Below are 20763 nucleotides of genomic sequence, written 5' to 3'. Positions count from 1 at the left end.
GACAATGAAAACTCATTTGGGTGTAGGAGTTTGGCACAGTGGTTAAGTCACCACTTGGGGCACCTGCATCCCATATATTAGAGTTCCCGGTTTGAGCCCTGGCCTGTCTACTTCCAATCCAGCTTCCTTCTAATGCGCACCTTGGGTAGCAGCAGATGATGGATCAAGTACCTGGGTCTCTGCCACCGTGTAGGTGGCCCAGATTGAGTTCTAGGCTTCTAGCATTAGACTGTCCCAGGCTTGGCTGTTGTAGGCATTTGGAAAATGAACCAGAAAATGAGATCTCTGTCTCTGTCTCTCTGCCTTTAAAAAAAAAAAGAAAAAATTTTCAGGGATGGCACTGTGGCAAAGTAGGTTAAGTCTCTATCTGCAATGCTGGCATCCCATATGGCTGCCAGTTCGAAGCCCAACTGCTCCACTTCTGATCCAGCTCTCTGCTATGGCCTGGGAAAGCAGTGGAAGATGGCCCGAGTGCCCGGACCCCCTGCACCCATGTGGGAGACGAGGAAGAAGCTCCTGGCTCCTGGGTTCAGATGGGTCCAGCTCTGGCTTTTGCGGCCATTTGGGGAGTGAACCAGCAGAAAGAAGACCTCTCTCTCTCTCTCCCTCTCTCTCCCTCTCTCTGTCTGTAACTCATTTCCTAATAAATTAATAAATCTTTTTTAAAAAATGTGATATTTACATTTGGGGACACAAGTAGTAATGATGGGTGCATGTACAACAATATAGGTATGCATAAGGAAAACAAATCTGTTTAATATATTTTAGAGGCATTGAGTAAACTGGGACAGCATTCAGAAGGACTATCTGGGGAGTGAACCAGTGGATGAAAGATCTCTGCCTCTGCCTCTCTGTAACTCTGCCTTCCAAATAAATAAATAAATCTTAAAAAAATGATACAGATTGAGAGACTTACTAGAAATACCAACCAATTACAAGGTATGAATAATTTTGAAAAAAAAAGAATAATATCACAGAATATGCTGAAGTACTAAGAGAGGCATTGGAGTCACCTTCTCCAAATAAATTGAAGGCAATTGTTCTAAATAGACTTCTGATCAGAATCAGATCTGTAGACCTATAAACCCAAATGAAAGCAATGTTCTAGCTTCAAACTGCTGTTTTTCTGATAGGAAGAAACTCTGGAAGGGTACTCATTTAATCACTGGCAGGTCAGCATTTTATTGAGACCACCACCATCTTTAACAATGAAACAACATAATTTATTACAAATAAGGCAGTTTCCCTAGTAACCTCTGAGAGTCAATTCAGGATCACGAATGCATGCAATTATCAATTGTATCTAGCACAGAAAAATATATCACACCCATATGATTTGCCAGACTGGTCTAACCAAGAATCTTTGGTAAAAGTGTTTTTTGTTAAATATAGACAGGAACTCCCTTTGTATCCCAGCAAGCATTCTGGCTCCATTTTAAAAAGCAGACATCAGAGCCTGGCTATCACAGAGAGAGAGAGAAAGACAGAGAGAGAGAGAAAGAGAGAGAGAGAGAGAGAGCGAGCAGAGTACAAATGAACCTGAACACTCATAACTGAATTTCACTCTGAGTGAGCTCCTTGATTCTGTTCATGCAATGATCAACGGCATTCATGAGTAAAGGAATCCAACTATCTTCCGGCTGAGGTGTCACATGACTTGCTCTGCAAATGAAGTAGAGAAAAAAAGAAGTTAAACTTTTTACAGTGCCGAGGGAAACACCTGTCCTCAAGGGAGAGCAGCGGAAACCACCCAAGAAAAGGCAAGCTGCTTCGCAGAAACAAGTGCTCCACAACCAAAGTTGAGAAAAGACCCCCACATTCACCCTTGCCCACTCCTTGAAATGGGGGCTTGGGAGTTGACAGTGGCTAGAGAGGAAACCAGTTTTTTTTTTTTCCAAAAGGCTATCTGGGGAGAAGTTCTCATACTTACTTTGTTATTTCAAGTGCCTTCTTTAAAACAGACACAAGTTTTGCAGACTAGAAAAGAAACAGAGAAGTTACTCACCCTGAGCTCCAGCACAGAAGGGAAAGCAGAGCTCTAGTATTTTAAAAGATCCAAGTAATAAAAAAGTATTTTGAAAAAAGAACCTCTGGAGCCAGTGTTGTGGCACAGCAAGTAAAGCCACCACCTGCGACTCCGGCATACCATATAGGCACCGGTTTGAGTCTTGGCTGCTCCACTTCAATCTAGCTCCCTGTTGATGGCCCAGGAAAAGCAGTGGAGGATGTTCCAACTGTTTGGGTCCCTGCCGCCCACGTGGGAGACCTGGATGAAGCTCCTGGTTCCTGGCTTTGGCCTGGCCCAGCTCTGGCTGTTGTGGCCATCTGGGGATTGAACCAGCACATGGAAGATCGATCGATCTCTCTCTCTCCCTCCCTCCCTCCCTCCCTCCCTCCCTCCCTCTCCCTTTGTCTCTGTAACTCTGATTTTCAAATAATTTTTTTTTTTAAAAACACCACACTTAAGGCAATATACAAAGACAAAAATGCCATGTAGGTTAGGGTGGTGGAATCATGGGCTCTTTTCTATTTTGCAAAATCTTATTAATACTTCTGCTATAACATTCTTACTAAGTTTTTAAATTTAAATTATTTTTAAAAGGAAAAGGAAGATAACCTAAATTTCTCCCAATTGTTCACAATTCAGAATGTAAGGTAGAAACAACTAATGTTCCTTTTAAAAATGTATAGAAATTTAAGGACATCAATATCAAGATAATATGGGACATAAGTATGTCACCGATATAAAATAATACACATGGGCCAGTACTGTGCCGCAGTGGGTTAAACCATTGCCTATAATGCCCGTATCCCATATCTGAGAGCTGGTTTGAGTCCTGGCTGCTCCGTCCAGCTCCCTGCTAATGTGTCTGGGAAAGTAGCAGAAGATGGCCCAAGTACTTCGACCCCTGCCATCCACTTGGGAGACCAACATGGAGTTTCAGTCATTGCAGCCACTTGGGGAGTGAATCAGAGTATGGAAGATATCTCTCTCTGTTACTCTGCCTTTCAAATAAATAAAATAAATCTTTAAAAAATACACAAATACAGCACATTTTAAAAAAATTTCCATAGTAGATATATGTTTGAGATAACTGACAAGGCATATTGCTAAAGACATTATTGCTTAGGAAGTCAATTTTTAAACATTTAATGCCAAAAAAAAGTCAATGCCTCAGAAGGACGTATTCTACTTCAAAGTGTCTGCATATCATGAACATAAATTTGGTGAGTCTAATATCCATTATCCAATTTATCAAATTTTAGAACTGTTACATCTGACTATAAAATATAAGCCATTTGGCAGTTCTTTTTTCAACAACATCAGTGATAAGAACTTGTTTTGAACTTTGTTCAAAAAATGAACAAAAATAAGAGAATAGAAATCCCTCTATTAAAAGGCATAGTACTTGAAAGCATATACTAAAATCATGGTTTTTATAAAGGAGTTGACTCCCAATGGTTAAATCACACAATATGTTTAAATCAGAACAGAGGATGTTTCTGGAACACTTACTTCTGTCTAGATACTTGTCACAATAGGTGGAGAGGTTCCTATAACACAGTGTGTTTAAGACTTTCCTTTGAAAGGTCACTGTCCTCTTTTTCTCAAGATCTATTTTATTTATTTGAAGAGCAGAGCTACAGAGAGGGGGAGAGAAAGAGAGAGAGAAAGAAATACAGAGAGGTCTTCTATCTGCTGGTTCACTCCCCAAATGGCTACAAAGATCGGGGCTGGTTCAAGCCAAAGCGAGGAGCTATGAGTTTCTTCCGGGTCTCCCACATGGGTGGCAGGGGCCCAAGCACTTGGGACATCTTCCGCTGATTTCCCAGGCACATTAGCAGGGAGCTTGATTGGAAGTAGAACAGCCAGGACTAGACCCAACACCCATAAGGAATGCCAGTGTTGCAGGTGACGGCTTTACCCACTACACCACAATGCCAGTCCCATCATTGGCCTTTTAGAAATGATTAGCTGGGGTGGGTATTGTGGCCCAGTGGGTTAAAGCCCTGGCCTGCAGCACTGGCATCCTATATGGGCACCAGTTCTAGACCTGGCTGCTCCACTTCTGATCCAGCTCTCTGCTGCGGCCTGGGAAAGCAGTGGAAGATGGCCCAAGTCCTTGGGCCCCTGCACCCGTGTGGGAGACTGGGAAGAAGTTCCTGCTTCCTGGTTTTGGATCAGCTCAGTTCTGGCCGTTGTGGCCACTTTGGGAGTGAACCTGTGGAATGGAAGACCTTTCTCTCTGGCTCTACCTCTCTCTGTAATTCTGTCTTTCAAATAAATAAAATAAATCTTAAAAAAAAAAAAAAAAAGAAGCGATCAGGCAAGTGATTACAGCAGAGGAAACTACCAAAGTTCATGGTTATTATAATTCAACTTTAGCAAATGTTTATCAAGCTCAAACACATGTAAGAATTGTGACACTGCTACTGTGCATACATCCAAGTATGGTAAATAAATACACACACTATATAGTGATGAGTGAAATTCTACCCATCAGGTCTGTAGCTATTCCCTCAAAGCTGGTACTTACATTGATTCGCACTGTCAAATGACACATAGGTGGATATATGCTCAGGGCCAAATCATCCACGCTAAGAGTAGAAAGCAAAAATAACTATTAACAAAAAAATGAACAAAGCTCAGCTGGGTTGTTTCTAGCATATAACTATGAGACTAGTAAGAAACTAACAGTGCCAGAAATCAGTTTTACTTCCTTAAACTGGGTAACCAGGCAACCAACACAGAACAGTTGACCTGGTATATCCTGAAACACATACATTTCACTAGGAAGCTGGGGGGGAATGCTCTCGGTTCATAGGATGGTGAATAATTCATTCAATCACAAATGTGAGGCTCTACAACCATCAGTTCAGTAACTGACACAGGAAGGGTTCAGCAACGGAAGCTGAAGTCACTGAGTAAAAGACACCCTCTCTTACTAACATGGTACCACTTAACCAAGTGATCAAGTTTCGTAGCACCAAGAAGAGGACAAACCTGTATCACTTGCCTTTCCCACATCATGCAATGAGAAGCACAAAATACTCAAGTACATAATATTCTTGCTAAAAAATGTTTAACCTGAATATAAACATGAGAAAATAATGCTATTACTCCAGAATGTTGGGTATTCTACAAAACAAATGACCTGGTTTCTTTAAAAACATCAATGTAAAAAGACTAAATAGACAGGGACTATTCTAGAGTGTAAGAGATGACAATCAAATGTGATGTGAGACCTGTGGACAGAAGCCTGGATTTATATAATGTATTTTAGAGATAACTGGAGAAATTTGAATACCAGATAATATCTTTATAGTCAATGTTAAATTCTTGTATGACAAGCCGGCGCCGTGGCTCAATAGGCTAATCCTCCACCTTGCGGCGCCGGCACACCGGGTTCTAGTCCCGGTTGGGGCGCCGGATTCTGTCCCGGTTGCCCCTCTTCCAGGCCAGCTCTCTGCTATGGCCAGGGAGTGCAGTGGAGGATGGCCCAGGTGCTTGGGCCCTGCACCCCATGGGAGACCAGGAAAAGCACCTGGATCCTGGCTCCTGCCATCGGATCAGCGCGGTGCGCCGGCTGCAGCGGCGGCCACTGGAGGGTGATCCAACGGCAAAGGAAGACCTTTCTCTCTCTGTCTCTCTCTCTCTCACTGTCCACTCTGCCTGTCAAAAAAAAAAAAAAAAAAAATTCTTGTATGACATAACAATGATGTCTTTGTTCAGGAAAACACAGGTCTATCTATCAAGGATTAAATCAGGGGCTGGCGCTGTGGCACAGCAGGTTAACACCCTGGCCTGCAGTGCCGGCATCCCATATAGGCGCTGGTTTGAGACCCCGCTGCTCCACTTCCAATCCAGCTCTCTGCTATGGCCTGGGAAAGCAGTACAAGATGGCCCAAGTGCTTGGTCCCCTGCACCCCCGTGGGAGACCCGAAAGAAGCTCCTGGCTCCTGGCTTCGATTGGCACAGCTCTGGCCGTTGCAGCCAATTGGGGAGTGAACCATCGGATGGAAAACCTCTCTCTCTGCCACTCCTATCATTGTGTAACTCTGACTTTCAAATAAATAAATAAAATCTTTAAAAAGAAAAAAAAAAGGAATTAACTCAAAGGGTGAGCATTGTGGCACAGAGAGTTAAGCACCACTTGGGACACCCGCATCTCATGTTGGAGTGATGATACAAGTTCCAGCTACTCCACTTCCAATCCAGCTTCCTGCTAATCCACCTAGGAAGGCACTGGATAATGGATCAAGTACTTGAGTCCCTGCCATCCATATGGGAAATTCAGATGGAGTTCTGAGCTCCTGGCTTGGGTCTGGCCCAGGCCCAAATGTTGAGTGCATTTAGGGGGTAACCAGCTGACAGAAGATCTCTTTCTCTTGGTCTCTCTTTCTCTGTCACTCTACCTTCTCAAAAATCTTAAAAAAAAAAAAAGCGAATCAATACAGGAATAAAATGTGACTAGGTGAATCTAGACAAAAGAATAGAGGTGTTCACTGACGTACTCTTTCAATTTTCCTGTAGGTCTGAAAATTTTCAAAATATTAAAAACTGGGAGGCCAGTGCCGCGGCTCAATAGGCTAATCCTTCACCTTGCAGCGCTGGCACCCTGGGTTCTAGTCCCTGTTGGGGTGCTGGATTCTGTCCCGGTTGCCCCTCTTCCAGGCCAGCTCTCTGCTGTGGCCAGGGAGTGCAGTGGAGGATGGCCCAAGTCCTTGGGCCCTGCAACTGCATGGGAGACTAGGAGAAGCACCTGGCTCCTGGCTTCGGATCAGCACGATGCGCCAGCTGCAGCGCACGGGCCACGGCGGCCATTGAGGAGTGAACCAACGGCAAAAGGAAGACCTAACCGGTGCCGTGGCTCAATAGGCTAATCCTCCACCTTGCGGCACCAGCACACGGGGTTCTAGTCCCGGTCAGGGCACCAGATTCTGTCCCGGTTGCCCCTCTTCCAGGCCAGCTCTCTGCTGTGGCCAGGGAGTGCAGTGGAGGATGGCCCAAGTCCTTGGGCCCTGCAACTGCATGGGAGACCAGGAGAAGCACCTGGCTCCCGGCTTCGGATCAGCGCGGTGCACCGGCCACAGCGCGCCAGCCGTGGCGGCCATTGGAGGGTGAACCAACGGCAAAGGAAGACCTCTCTCTCTGTGTCTCTCTCTCTCACTGTCCACTCTGCCTGTCAAAAACAAAAACAAAAACAAAAACAAAAAACCTGGGAAAAGCTTTGGAATGAGAACACAGACTGAGATCAAAATGGCTCCAACTAGGGCTGACACTTACCTGGGGCTAATCTCATCAGAAATGTCCACAATGTCATCCAGTTGGGCCACCTGCTCCTTCTTCCCATTCTCTGCCACTAAGATCCGGATTTTCTTCAGGCAGGCTTTGGACGCTCTGACCAGTGCCAGGCAAGGGATTATGAGCTCCTGGTCTACTTCTGACCAATACAAATCCCGATTGCTTGGCAACCCCAGCATGTCATCCCCATTACTATGGCTGTCGGAGTTGTCCTCCTCAGAGTCATTCAAGAGGCCACAGTAAGGGTCACATTCTTCCACAGCCTAAAACATACCATGATATATGTGAACGCAAGAAAAAAAGGACTGCTGGGGCCAGTGCTGTGGCATAGCAGGTTAGCTGCCTCCTGCAATGCTGGCCTCTCACATCACAGTGCTAGTTCAAGTCTCAGCTGCTCCACTTCCCGTCAACTTTCCAGCTAATGTGCCTGGGAAAGCAGCAGAAAATACCTGAATGCTTGGGCCCCTGCCACCCATGTTGGAGACCCAGATGGAGTTTTGGTTCCTGGCTTCAGCCTGGCCCAGATCTGGCTGTTGCAAACATTTGGTGAATGAACCAGTTGATGAACAATTTCTGTTTGTTTTGCCCTCTCTCTTTGTCACTGTGCCTTTCAAATAAATAAGTAAACCTTTAATTAAAAAAAAAAAAAAGCCTATTACACTTTTTGTACCATGACTGAGTTGTCTAAAACCCTCGGCTAGCTACTTCACTGTTACTGAATTAAATCACTTTGTAAACCCTGTTCTTGCTTTCTGTGTCCAGCAATGGAACAGAGAGGAATGCTATTAACTCATAACAGAGGGCAGGACTACGAATGGGACCTACTCAGTCTGTGCTCAGGAAACCTCTCTTAGGTCTCATCTATTGGCCATGGAGTGGCATGTTTAATTGCTTTTTTAAGATTTATTTACTTATTTGAATTTACTTGGTCCATCATCCACTGCTTTCTCAGGCAGGTTAGCAAGGAGCTGGATTGGAAGTGGAGCAGTGGGGACTAGAACTGGTGCCCACATGGGATGCTGGCATTGCAGGTCATGGCTTAACCCGCTACACCACAGCGCCGCCCCTGGAATGGTCTTTTAATGACCAGCAAAGACAGAGTTTCCCTCACCCGCTCCATTTCTTCATGTGCGTCCTTCACAAAATCCACACTGTTGGTCAGCATTGAAAGGGCTGCAGCTTTGTTATCTGCAGGTGGAAGATCAGAAGCAGTAGCATTAGAAGGAAAACCCGACAATTCTGTTCAAACTGCAAAGGGCAACCAACACTTGCTACTGAAATGTGTCAATGCCAGTCAATAGTGTGGCAGTTTAATATAAAATTCATCTCACTACATCCACTAGTATTTGCCACAAGAAATAAATGCTTATATGATGGTTCTCATCATGTTCCTCCTAGACGACCACTGCTTTTGGTGCACCTGGCTCTACCTCACTCTGCCCCATAATACTGCTCCTGGGGTAGGACTAGGAGAAAAAACTGTATTTGTGAGACAAAGACACAGCAAGAGGGGAGCTCAAACTCAAAAGTATGAGAACCAGAGAGTGGCAAAAAGTATTACTATCTACCTATTAATGCTGATGATAAACTACATATTTTACAAAACTCTACAGTAACAAAAATACACACTGGATACGAGAGGTCTCTGTGCTTTGGCCATCAGAGTCAATGGCCCACTTCCCACTTTTACTCACCTTTTGGTATTCGAGGAACCTGCTGGCATGCAACCCAGACACTGTTACAGGATATAAGGTCATTGTTCTCAGGGCTAGAGAAAGAAATCAGTGAGGATATGTCAATAACCTAGGTTCCTCTTTCCTAAAAAGCTTCTTCCTACTGGTTATTATTCTCAGTTATCAGCAGACTTACTATTAACTGAGTTTCCTTCCCAGAGGCAAGGAACCCATTAACTGATAACCCAAACTGGGACATCACTACCTCTGGGCTGGAGTGGTGGAAAGTACTTCCATGAGCTGAGCCATGCCATCCACGATGTCCAGAGTGGCGCTTCGAACCAGCTTCCTCAGTGTGATTCCTATGGCCCAACCCAAAGAGTAAGCAGCTGGCCTTCTTCTCACAAGTTATCATCTGCTTTCCTAACTGTCAGCATTCCAGAACCACAAGGTAATGGGCACCACATGCTTTAACCAAAGTGCTAACACAAAATTTAGGTCTTATTTATACCTTATTTATACCGTGTTACAGTCTTGCCCCTCCCACTATCCTTTAGAGCCATTCTCTGTAAGAGATTTGGAATAGAATCTTCCCATGATAGCATGGACTCATTCATTACGACATAATTATGGCTGAAACACTGGAAGTTTAAACCATTTGTGAGTAACCACAAAGAACCATGACATGTATTCATCTATAACTTTGGCATCACTATAATCAAGCCATGATGCACAGGCAGGGCTGAAGGCCACTTAACGCATGAATGAGTCTAGAAATGGGGCTTGATGTGGTATGAGTGGAGAAGAGCAGCGATGGCCTGGGCCTGGAAATGGGGCTGAGACTCAGTCAGCATCTGTAGTGGTCAGAATGTGTTGGAGGAGGAGACAGCAAGAACCACAGGTGTTAAGAGTCAAGCAAAGCAGGGGAGATAAGTTCACTTCTTAGGTATCTTGTGTATCTTAGCACAATGGCTTGTTTTTAGAGGCCACTGACATTACAGAATTATCTTTACCTGTGTTTTATAGGGAACGCTACATGCTCAAGTTGGGGAAAGGGGACTATCTGAGGACATCATGCAACATATTAGCAAAGATCTAATGTAAAATCACAACATTCATGCCCACACAGTGGCTTACCCTGCTCCTTAGGAAGCGAAAAGTATACTGCAATAACTGCTGTGATGACAGCACACACTTGTTCACAGAAACCCTGGGTTTCCTGCAAGGTGAGGACCAATTCCATAATGAAAAAAAAGAAGAAGAAAATTAGATCAATGTGGTCAATTCATTTACCAAGGAAGAAAGCAGACAAGCATACAGCATCGTAAACGTCTTCTTATGAGTTGAGCCTTGAGCTATACTTAACCTATACCAGTGAGGAGTTAGCTGATCATCAGACAATGGGCAGACAATTTAATAAAGTATTAAGAAACAACAGGAAAAACTTACTCCTGATACTCTATATCCCCTAAGATATTCATGATCTGTTCTGAGATACTCACCATATCTTAGACCAGAAGGTGGCATGCTATGGTCCAGAGGCTAAATCAGGCTGGTTGCCAGTAAATAAATGTTACCAGGACACATCTATGTTCACTGGTTTACATATTGCTTATATTGTGTTGGCACTAGGAGAGTTGAGTAGTTGGCTTGCAAAGTCTAAAATATTTACTGAGTCTGTCTATCTATCTATTTATTTGAGTTTTACAGGGAGAGACAGAGGGAAAGAGGGATAGATCTTCCGTCTGCTGGTTCACTTCCCAAATGGCCACAATGGCCAGACCTGGCTGGTCTGTAGGCAGGAGCAAGCAGCTTACTCCAGGTGTCTCACATGGGTGGCAGAGGCCCAAACACTTCAGTCATCTGCTGCTGCTTTCCTAGGCATATTAGCAGGGAGCTGGATCAGAAGTGGGGCAGCCGAGTTTCCAACCGGTGCCCATATAGAATGCCAGCACTGCAGGAGGGAGCTTTACCCACTATGCTACAATACCAGCCCCTTTTACTGAGTCTTCACAGAAAAAAATTGCCAACCCCCAGCATTAGATCATTAACCAGCTCTCTCTTTTAGCAAAATTACAATCTTTAAGTGAACATAACTAGCATGTTTAGTGTTGACTGTTTTCCTTCTAAATGGTCACTGGCTCTCTCATCTTCCTTGTCCTCATTGGCTCGCACTGGTACCAGTTAGCAAACTGCTCCCAGTTTGGGATGAAGTAAGTGCAGTGACTGAGAATGTTTAGAGAGATGCAATTTGACATTGTTTCAACATCAAAGCACATAAAATTATAAAAGATATCAGTCCATTCAAGTCAACCATCTGTAGGAATGAAGTGTTGGGATTTTAGAAAGTGATTATCATTTAAATACACACACATTTGAACACATATATTTGTGAATATACATATATATATATATAATAAAACCCAATTCTAATTTTTCACCCATCTATGAGCAAACTACAGTCCTTAGCAAGTACAGAAAAATATTTCTGTGCTGGCTCCTCACAGTACTTGCTGTGAGTTTTAGCAGTAAACCCCAATCATACCTGAAAGGAGTCAGCAGACAAGAAAATAAAGATCATATTAGTACTCCAGTTTCAAATGATATTATACAATTCAATTCTTGCTTACTCATCAAAATCTCTAAGGATGCAGAGAAAACAGAGTTTTTATTGTAGGTATATGTAGCAAAAAGATATTTATATCATTTCAAGACACCTGGATACACAGATCGAAAAGAGACCAAAACTACTATGAAAATCAAAGAAAGCAATGAATGTGTCATTTTGAAATAACCTCACGCCCAAATTAAGTATATATAGCTCTAGAAAAAATGGAGTCAGCAGCATAGGGCATACCTGTTCACAACCAATATGTTTATTTTCATCAGTCTTACAATAAAGGATTATTATCCATGTATACATTCTCTGTTCTAGCAATTTCACTTCTGGGATTTTTTTTCTACTGAGGTACACAGGCATACAAAGATTGTAGTATGCAATTCACGATTTATAATACTGACAAGATGGAAGAAGTTTAAATGTCCACAGAATATTGGTTAAATTATGGTAATATTCACTCTGTTGAATACCGTGCAGACACGACAAAGAATTGAGCAACTGTGTATGCGCATCAAGAACAGACACACTGATTTCCAAACTATGTTGCCAATTTTTAAAAAAAGAATGTCCAGAACAAAGTAGTATCATATTATTTGTATAAAAAGCAGCTCATTTACACATAAATGTATATACACATAGAATACACTATATAGGAAAAAAATGGAAAAGTAACCAGGAAGGGAGACAAAAATGAGGAATGGGGTGGTAAGAAACATTTTAGCACACTTATATTTGATATCTTTTGAATTTTATATTACTATAGTATGATTTAAAAGTTACTGATTAAATATAGAATGGAAAAGTACTAATATAAAAGGGTTTTATGTGGCACAGGAGTAGCTGAGACAACAGGTGGATTTAAATTCTAGCTCTATCACTTATGTGTGTTAACCTGAGCCTCTGAGCCTACTTACTCATCTGTCAGGGTGAAAACATCTAGCGAATAACCAGTGCTTTAAAAAGATATCAGAAAGGAAATAACCTAGGCCGGACTGCAAATTCAAAGTCAGAGGACCTGCCTATTCCGCGCCCCAAAGCGCACTTCACAACAATCCTGCGAGGTAAGAACTGTAATCCCGTCCGAGAAAAACACATTTCCTGGCCTGACTGTAAAAGGTAAAAAGAAAGTCCGAGGACTCCAAGAAAGGGCAGCCCACCTGTGGAGACGGCAGCGGAAGCCGAGAGAAGGCAGTGGTCAGAGTCGTGGCCTCCCTCGACACGTTCACAGCCGCCTCATCTGCGGGGTGGCAGAGGGGCAGGCAGAGCCAAAAGGTTAATAAGCGGAGCAGCTGCGTGCGTCCCCTCTCCGCCCGAGGCCTAGCAAAACACTTCTCAGAGTCAGTGGTTTACATGTCAACCTTTCTGGTGCCAGCGATGGGCAAAGTGGGGTATTCCCACAGAGAGGATGCGACTGGGGGACGGAGTCGCCTCCTACGGGCGGCCGGGAGGTTAAAGGACGGGGACGCTGACGAGGGTGAAAGATGGGGGCCCCTGTGCCAGGGGCACTCACTGAATCTTCTCCAGAACGTCTCCCGATTAAACTCCTCGACGGTGCCGCGGGCTTCGCCGACTTGTGGGTATGGCATGGGAGGGCCAGACGGTGGCGAAAGGAAAAGCTCAGGTAAGCGGAACCACGGCCTCGGCCAGGGGCTCCGCCTCCGGTCGCCGGCCAGCCTGGCCTCTCCCTCACCCCAAGAACGCACTTGCCATTCCGCCCCCCTGTGTCAGCTCACCCCGCACTCGAGGTAGGAGCAGTCGCAGCTCCACCGCCAAGTGCCGGAGCTGCTCCAAAGGCGGAACCAGGGTGGGCACTGCGGCCGCAGGTGCAGCTGCGCTCGCCATCGCAGTCGCTCGGGTGACCCCGGAGACCGAGGCAGCCGGAGGCGCTGCCAGAGACGCAGAGCAGCAGTCGTCCCACTAGGCTCGTTTCCGGCAACAAGCCGCTTGCCCCGCCCCTTCCGCCTCCCTGAGGCCACGCCCCCAGACCCGGCCAAGCCTTCCCCAAACAAGCACCACCCATTTCCAGAGGCTGGACAGCAAAGCAATGCTCACGTCCCGGGTCTTTTTCTTTTAAAGAAAATACTATGGTTTTTGTTGCTTTAAATTTTTATTTATTTATTTGAGGCTGACAGTGGGACAGAGAGGGACACAGTGGGAGCATGCTCCCATCCATTGATTCACTCCCCAAAACCCACAAGCCAGCAGCAGGGAACTCAATCGGGTCTTCCACATGGGTGGCAGGGGGCCTACCATTTGAGCCATCACTCCCTGACTCCCAGGGTGTGCATTATCAAGAAGCTGGACTCCAGAGGGGGCACAGCCAGGGCTGTTTCAACTGGTGCCTTAACCACTAGGCCAAATGCCTGCCCTCATGGTATTTATTCATTCATTAAGTCAATTAATTGAAAACACCCCCAATTAGGGCCAAAAGCTCATAACCCGGGGGCCAAACAGGACTGGGAACTAATATCTTAATGGTAGTCAGAGTTGGGCCAAAGTCCACAGTTTCCCTGCCCCTAACAGCACCCTTGACAGCTGCTGAGTTCCAGGCAGCGGTACTAGGTGCTTTACATGGGATAATCTTAAAAACACACGGGGCCTCAGATGCCCCCACTCACACACCCAGACCCTGCCCTGTGGAGCTCCTAGATTAGGATTTTCTCTTCACAAAGATAAATCAATCCTTTGCCTCCCCAGGGAAGGAAGGAATCAAGTCATTATTTAGAGACTTTTCTGCAGTCTGTTCTGTAGGAATCAATAGTGGATAATCCCTGCAACATCCAAGTGTCCAAAGAGCAGCAGCTCCCTGAGGCTCACACACCAGTGCTGGCCCTCCACCTGCTACTGGAGCGGGGGCCTGGCTACAGGTGCAGACGCTGGACTTCCAGCCAGCTGCCAGTGGCAAGACATGGCCCTCAGGAGCTCAGGTGGCTTTTAAAATGCACCATGAAGGTTCCAAATTCAGTGGAGTTCAGTTTCCACACATAACGAACGAGAAGAGGAGTCAGCAGTGACAACCAGGTCCGCAGAGGGGAGAATAAAAGAGCTAGAGTGCCGTGAGTCACGTGAAGACAGTAGCAGGAATAAAGCTGCCAGACGTACAGCAGGAACATAAGTAGGTGCACAGGTATGATTTTCAAGTGTTTTCCTTGATGGAGATGAGACCTGAAGTTGTGACCAAAGCACCGCTGCAGCAAGCTCCAACACAGGTAGGCCATCAAGGGGATGTTAAAGAACACCAGCTGGAGGGAGGAGAACACAACCATTAGCCGCCTTTGCAGGGCTCAAGTCCAAACACATTATTGCTGCTTCCTAAGAATCGGTGGCTTTCTGTCTTCGTTAGCTGTCTCACTAAGTGTCGGTCACATTCACTTACAACACAATAGCTGACTTGTGGCTAGTTGTGTATTTGCCTGTGTTCAGGTAAAGAATCAATTCATGTTGAGGCCTCAATCTGTACTACAGCATTCCATCCACAGTAGGTATCTAATAGTGTTTTACGTTGGAATTGAATAATTATATACACACAAACAAAATGGGGGGGGGATGAGTATTAGTGCTTTTCTATTTTTTTATTTATCTTTATTTTTTGAGGCAGCATAATGAATGCTGAAATATAGATTAGAAGATCTGAGTTATAATCCAACTTTAACTTATACGATTCACTTACTCAACAAGTACATACTGAGCACCTATTATGTAGCTAGACTCTAAGGACGAAGTGGTGAACAAGACAAAACAGATCCATCATAGCATTCTTTTTTTTTTTTTTTTTTTTTTTTTTTTTGACAGGCAGAGTGGATAGTGAGAGACAGAAAGACAGGCTTTTGCTGTTGGTTCACCCTCCAATGGCCGCCACGGCTGGTGCGCTGCGGCCGGCGCACCACGCTGATCCGAAGGCAGGAGCCAGGTACTTATCCTGGTCTCCCATGGGGTGCAGGGCCCAAGCACTTGGGCCATCCTCCACTGCACTCCCTGGCCACAGCAGAGAGCTGGCCTGGAAGAGGGGCAACCGGGAAAGAATCCAGCGCCCTGACAGGGACTAGAACCCGGTGTGCTGGTGCTGCTAGGTGGAGGATTAGCCTATTGAGCCGCGGCGCTGGCCCTCATCATAGCATTCTAACAAGGAGACTAGAGACCCAAAGTACATAAAATCACAGACTCTGATATGTTCAATGAAGGAAACAAGTGGATCATGAGAAGGTAACTGGGAACTAGGTTGTGTGAGGCTGATGGATAGGAACGAGTCAACAGAGGGAAGCACATTCCAGGCATAAGGAACCAAAAAAGCCTGGAGGTGGGAGAAGTCTTGGCCTCTGTAAGGCAATGCTCCTAGAGCATGAAGAGCCAGGAAAAAATGGGACCAGTCAGCAGGACCCAGATCCAGTCACTGCTCCTAAAGGGTTTCACATTGAGACATGTGTGGAAAACTGCAGAAGGGGGCCAGTGCTGTGGCGCAGTGGGTTAACACCCTGGCCTGAAGCACCGGTGTCCCATATGGGTGCAGGTTCGAGACCCAGCTGCTCCACTTCCCATCAAGCTCTCTGCTATGGCCTAAGAAAGCAGTCAAAGTCGGCCCAAGTCCTTGGGCTCCTGCACCCATGTGGGAGACCCAGAAGAAGCTTCTGGCTCCTGGCTTTGGATCGGCGCAGCTCTGGCCGTTGCGTTCAACTGGGGAGTGAACCATTGGATGGAAGACCTCTCTTTCTCTCTGTGTAACTTTGATTTTCAAATAAGTAAATTTAAAAAAGAAAAGAAAAGAAAAAACTGCAGAGGAACAGAGACATAATATTAAGGTGAGGTGCCTGTTAGACATCTAAAGGAAGATATGAAATGGCGTTTGGTTGTGTAGGCACTTGAAGTGAAAAGATGTCTAGGTCAGAGATTTAGATTTGGCCATCATGGGCCTGGATGATATATTTATTAAAATATGAATGTTAACATTTACAAAAGAGAAAGCCTTGCCTTTTGGTGAGGTTCAAGTTCCACATGGCATTACGGTGCTCCTGGGAGCAGGCATTGTGGCAGAGGGCTAAGCCACTGCTTGGGATGCCTGCATCCCACTATCAGACTGCCCTGTTTAGGTTCTGGTTACTCTGCACTTCTAACAAGCCTGTGAGGCAGCTGATGATGGCCCAGAGAACCTGGGTTTCTGTTACACATGTGGGAGAATTGAATAGGGTTCTGGCTGTTGTGGGCATTTGGGCAGTAAACCAGCAGACGGAAGATATGTCTGTCTCTGCCTGTTTCTCTCTATGTCACTCTACCCATCAAATGAATAAATCTAAACAAAGTGTTCCTGACCGACAACCTCCATCTACCTAACTGAAAACGGAACTGGACCCAGACCTACTGACAGCTACAACGCCGCTCTGCACGCAACAGTCTGGAGCAGGTCAGCATCCATGAGGCAGAGGTTGCCCCTACTCTGCTGTCTCTAATCCTGCTGATCGTGTTTTACTGCCCTGTTTGGAGGCCTTGAACTCATTTTGAACACTTAAATGTTTTTGCATCTCTTACAGAATTCCAACTTATTTCAGAGTCTATTAGGTGAATAAAATAAACAGGTAGATACTTTTCAAATTTGTTTATGGAGTTTTGCTATGGATCAGGATTTTGGGGGGAGGGGTGTTATGTGTTTGTTTTAAAAGAATCAAATGTAAGGGCCGGTGCAGCGGGTTAAAGCCCTGGCCTGAAGCGCTGGCATCCCATATGGGTGCTGGTTCTAGTCCTGGCTGCTCTACTTCTGATCCAGCTCTCTGCTATGGCCTGGGAAAGCAGTGGAGGATGGCCCAAGTCCTTGGGCCCCTGCACCCACATGGGAGACCTGGAGGAAGCTCCTGGCTCCTGGCTCCGGATTGGCACAGCTCCGGCTATTGAGGCCATCTGGGGCGTGAACCAGCAGATGGAAGACCTCTTTCTCTGTCTCTACCTCTCACTGTAACTCTGTCTTTCAAATAAATAAAATAAATATTTAAAAAAAATAGAAGAATCAAATGTAAATCCAAGATATCAATGATATCCAAATAAGCATGCGGCTAGGCTATCCCTGGAAAGCCTAGGTCTAGTCTTTGCTTTGTGCAATTTCCACTGAGTAAGTGACCCACTTTTCTCCTGTATCTTCTTTTTCTTTCCCTCCCTCTGAAACATTTTCCTTCTTCATTACCATAATCCATTTTGGTTTACTCAGAATCTATAATTTTACTCTACCATGAGTCCCAAATTTCATTTGTTATCAATGAAAAAATACAATGAAACAAATAAAAACCTCTTCGTAGAAACCCTGCCAAAAATGTATTTTAGACGTGTGAGTGGAAGAAGGCAAAATTTAGGAAGCACTCTAAAAGCAAACAAAACATCAGTTATCAAAGATTGCCCTGAAAATAAAGTAGGAAGAGGATTTATGGTATTTAGGATTTATGGTATTTAGTTTAGGGCTTTTGAATTTATTTATAACCGTTATACAATCAGTCCAACAAGGCCAAGATTCTCTTGAACTTCATTTCTGACTTCTTACCTGGAGAATTCCAAACAGAAACGTTACACTGCCTTGTAGGAAATGTCCACTAACAAAGGTCCCAAAGGAAAAGCAGCAACCCAAATTGCCATCAGTGATTTCACCACAAAACCAAGGCCCTGAGAGAGGCAAAGACCAGAAAAAGAGATTAGACAGCTTTCACTTTGATTACATATGAGAGGGTCATCACAACGTTCATGAAGGGGTAGGCATTTGGCACAGTGGTTAAGATGCTGCTTGGGATACCTATATCCTTATTGGAATGCCTGGGTTTGAGTTCTGGCTCCACTTCTGATTCCAGCTTCCTGCTAATGTGTACCATGGGAGGCAGCAGAAATGCCTCAAGTTCTTGGGTCCCTGCCACCCACGTGGGAAATCCCAGATTGAGTTCCTGAGTCCCAGCTTGGGTATGTCTCAGCTATTGTGTGTTTGGGGAGATCTCATCTGTCTATCTCTTTCTGTCAACAAAATAAATAATTTTTTAAAAGTTCATGGAGGGGCCAGCACTGTGGAGTAGTGGGTAGGGCGCTTTTGCATTGCTGGCATCCCATATGGGCGCCAATTCAAGTCCCGGCTGCTCCACTTCCGATCTAGCTCTCATCTGTGGCCCAGGAAAGCAGAAGACAGCCCAAGTCCTTGGGCCCCTGCACCCATGTGGGAGACCCAGAAGAAGCTCCTGGCTCCTGGCTTTGGATTGGTGTAGCTCTGGCCATTGAGGCCATGTGGGGAGTGAACCAGTGGATGGAAGACCTCTCTCTCTCTCTGCCTCTCAAATAAATAAATAAATCTTGGCCCGCGCCGCGGCTCACTAGGCTAATCCTCCGCCTAGCGGCGCCGGCACACCAGGTTCTAGTCCTGGTCGGGGCGCCGGATTGTGTCCCGGTTGCCCCTCTTCCAGGCCAGCTCTCTGCTGTGGCCAGGGAGTGCAGTGGAGGATGGCCCAGGTGCTTGGGCCCTGCACCCCATGGGAGACCAGGAAAAAGCACCTGGCTCCTGGCTCCTGCCATCGGATCAGCGCGGTGCGCCGGCCGCAGCGCACCAACCGCGGCGGCCATTGGAGGGTGAACCAACGGCAAAAGGAAGACCTTTCTCTCTGTCTCTCTCTCTCTCACTATCCACTCTGCCTGTTAAAATAAATAAATAAATAAATAAATAAAATCTTTAAAAGGAAATAAAAAGTATAATGAAATAAGGATAAAACTTTAAGGTAATCAAAGAAGGTTGCTCTGAGGAGGTTTCTACAAAAGTACTAATTCTTTAATGGTCGTCTTGGTGCCCTTAACTTGGTGTTGACTAAATGTCCTTTTTACATGTTAGGAAAAGAACTTTATTTCCCAAAACCACATCTCAGGAAATGATTTATGAAAAATCCATGTGCCATTTGTTCTAACCTTAAGAACCTAAATTATTCTGTTGCCAAAATTCTCAAAATGTACTGCGGCAGAATTTTTCACAATTTCAAGCTTACTCATTTACTTACCCAACACTGTATATACAGTCAGCAACAACATAGAATAGTAGAAGATGTTTATTTTGCTCAAAATATGAAGAGAAAATGATGTCAGATTTATACATCCTGGAGGCGCTAAACAGAATAAGTTGAAAAATCCAGTGAACACAAGTACAGTTTCTTAATAACATATCCTGTATGACTTCAATAAGCTATCTACTACTATATATTCAGCAGATTTTGTTATGTAATAATCACACAGAAGACACCACCTTAAAGTCAGATTACTGGGAGCCAAAAAATTTAGAACTGTAGAGGGTAGAAAGTTCAAAGAAATGATATAGTTGTGAGGCCACATATAAAGAGATGCATATAATTATTATAATTATAACAATATTATTGGAACTACATATATATTATACATATAATTGCTGAAAACAACAGACATATCTGCCAGAGGACTATACTATTTTATCTTCTTGTAGGTGTGGAAGATAGTTCTTTTTTCAATGGATGATAAGTCTGTTTTCTAGATTTATTGAACTATACAATCTTTCAAAAGCTGTATCAAAATATGGAAAAATGTATCAAAGAAATATCAAACCTTTTCCATTCTTTTTAAAAAGATTTATTTATTTGTTTGTTTGTTTCAAAGGCAGAGTGACGGAGTGAAAGGGGAAAGATAGAGATCTTCCATCTGCTGGTTCACTCCTCAAATGCTGGTAACAGCTAGGAGCCAGGAATTCCATCCAAATCTCCTACAAGAGTGACAGTAACTCAAGTACTTGGGCCATTAGTCACTGTTTTCCCAGGCACATTAGCAGGAATCTGTATTGGAAGTACAGCAGCAAAGACAAACCGGCACTCCAATATGGGATGAGAGTGTAGCAAGGGTGGACTGAGTTCCAGGCTTCTAGCTTTGGCCCAGCCCAGTCCCAGCAATGGCAGGGATCTGGGGACAGTGAACCAGCAGATGAGAAGTTTCTCTGTTCTTCCTCTCTCTCTTTGTCTCTAAATAAATTAATTAACTACAGATTCACAGATATTTCAATTCAGTAAATCTGAAATAGGACTTGGCCTCCATATATTTTTAAATGTCCATGGGTGATTCTGATGTGCTGCAGGTTTGAGAATCACTGCAAGAAAGAAGAAAGAATGAAGAGGGTTTCAAGTAGACCAAAAACATTGGAAGACAAA

At 44.6% G+C, this 20763-nt stretch overlaps 2 protein-coding genes across 16 annotated transcripts in view; both read right to left on the bottom strand.

Moving 5' to 3' along the window:
* Window positions 1-1157: 1157 nt before the first annotated feature.
* Window positions 1158-13530, bottom strand: CCNDBP1 (cyclin D1 binding protein 1). Of its 3 annotated transcripts, XM_002717950.6 has the most exons (11): window positions 13333-13530; window positions 13110-13169; window positions 12757-12836; window positions 10117-10198; window positions 9245-9341; window positions 9001-9074; window positions 8418-8494; window positions 7289-7569; window positions 4539-4599; window positions 1931-1977; window positions 1158-1662 (listed from the first exon to the last, which is right to left on the bottom strand). In XM_002717950.6, exons 1-11 carry the CDS (start codon window positions 13439-13441, stop codon window positions 1548-1550), a joined length of 1083 nt encoding a protein of 360 aa, XP_002717996.2. In that variant the 5' UTR covers window positions 13442-13530; the 3' UTR covers window positions 1158-1547. The 3 variants fall into 3 exon arrangements, 2 of the variants coding, with proteins under 2 accessions (XP_002717996.2, XP_051678008.2); XR_016218061.1 differs by lacking the exon at window positions 7289-7569; XM_051822048.3 differs by lacking the exon at window positions 4539-4599.
* A 157-nt stretch (window positions 13531-13687) lies between these two features.
* TMEM62 (transmembrane protein 62) overlaps window positions 13688-20763 on the bottom strand; it is a 37451-nt gene continuing 30375 nt past the window's right edge. For 11 of the 13 annotated variants that reach the window (XR_016218059.1, XM_002717952.6, XM_008269116.5 and 8 more), the window contains 3 exons: window positions 19597-19701; window positions 18117-18235; window positions 13688-14841 (listed from right to left, as the gene is read on the bottom strand). Coding sequence is in view for 11 of the 13 variants with exons in the window: in XM_002717952.6 (XP_002717998.2) it covers window positions 14515-14841; window positions 18117-18235; window positions 19597-19701 (551 nt within the window). In the remaining 2 variants the exon portion in view is untranslated. Of the gene's footprint in view, window positions 14842-18116; window positions 18236-19596; window positions 19702-20178; window positions 20703-20763 lie in introns of those variants that run through there. The other 2 variants (XR_016218060.1, XM_089310172.1) reach the window with 1 other exon arrangement.

The sequence above is a fragment of the Oryctolagus cuniculus genome, chromosome 12 (assembly GCF_051225735.1).
Source record: "Oryctolagus cuniculus isolate XC-2025 breed Fujian yellow rabbit chromosome 12, ASM5122573v1, whole genome shotgun sequence".
NCBI lineage: Eukaryota > Metazoa > Chordata > Mammalia > Lagomorpha > Leporidae > Oryctolagus > Oryctolagus cuniculus.
This window is presented reverse-complemented; position numbering and strand designations above follow the sequence as displayed.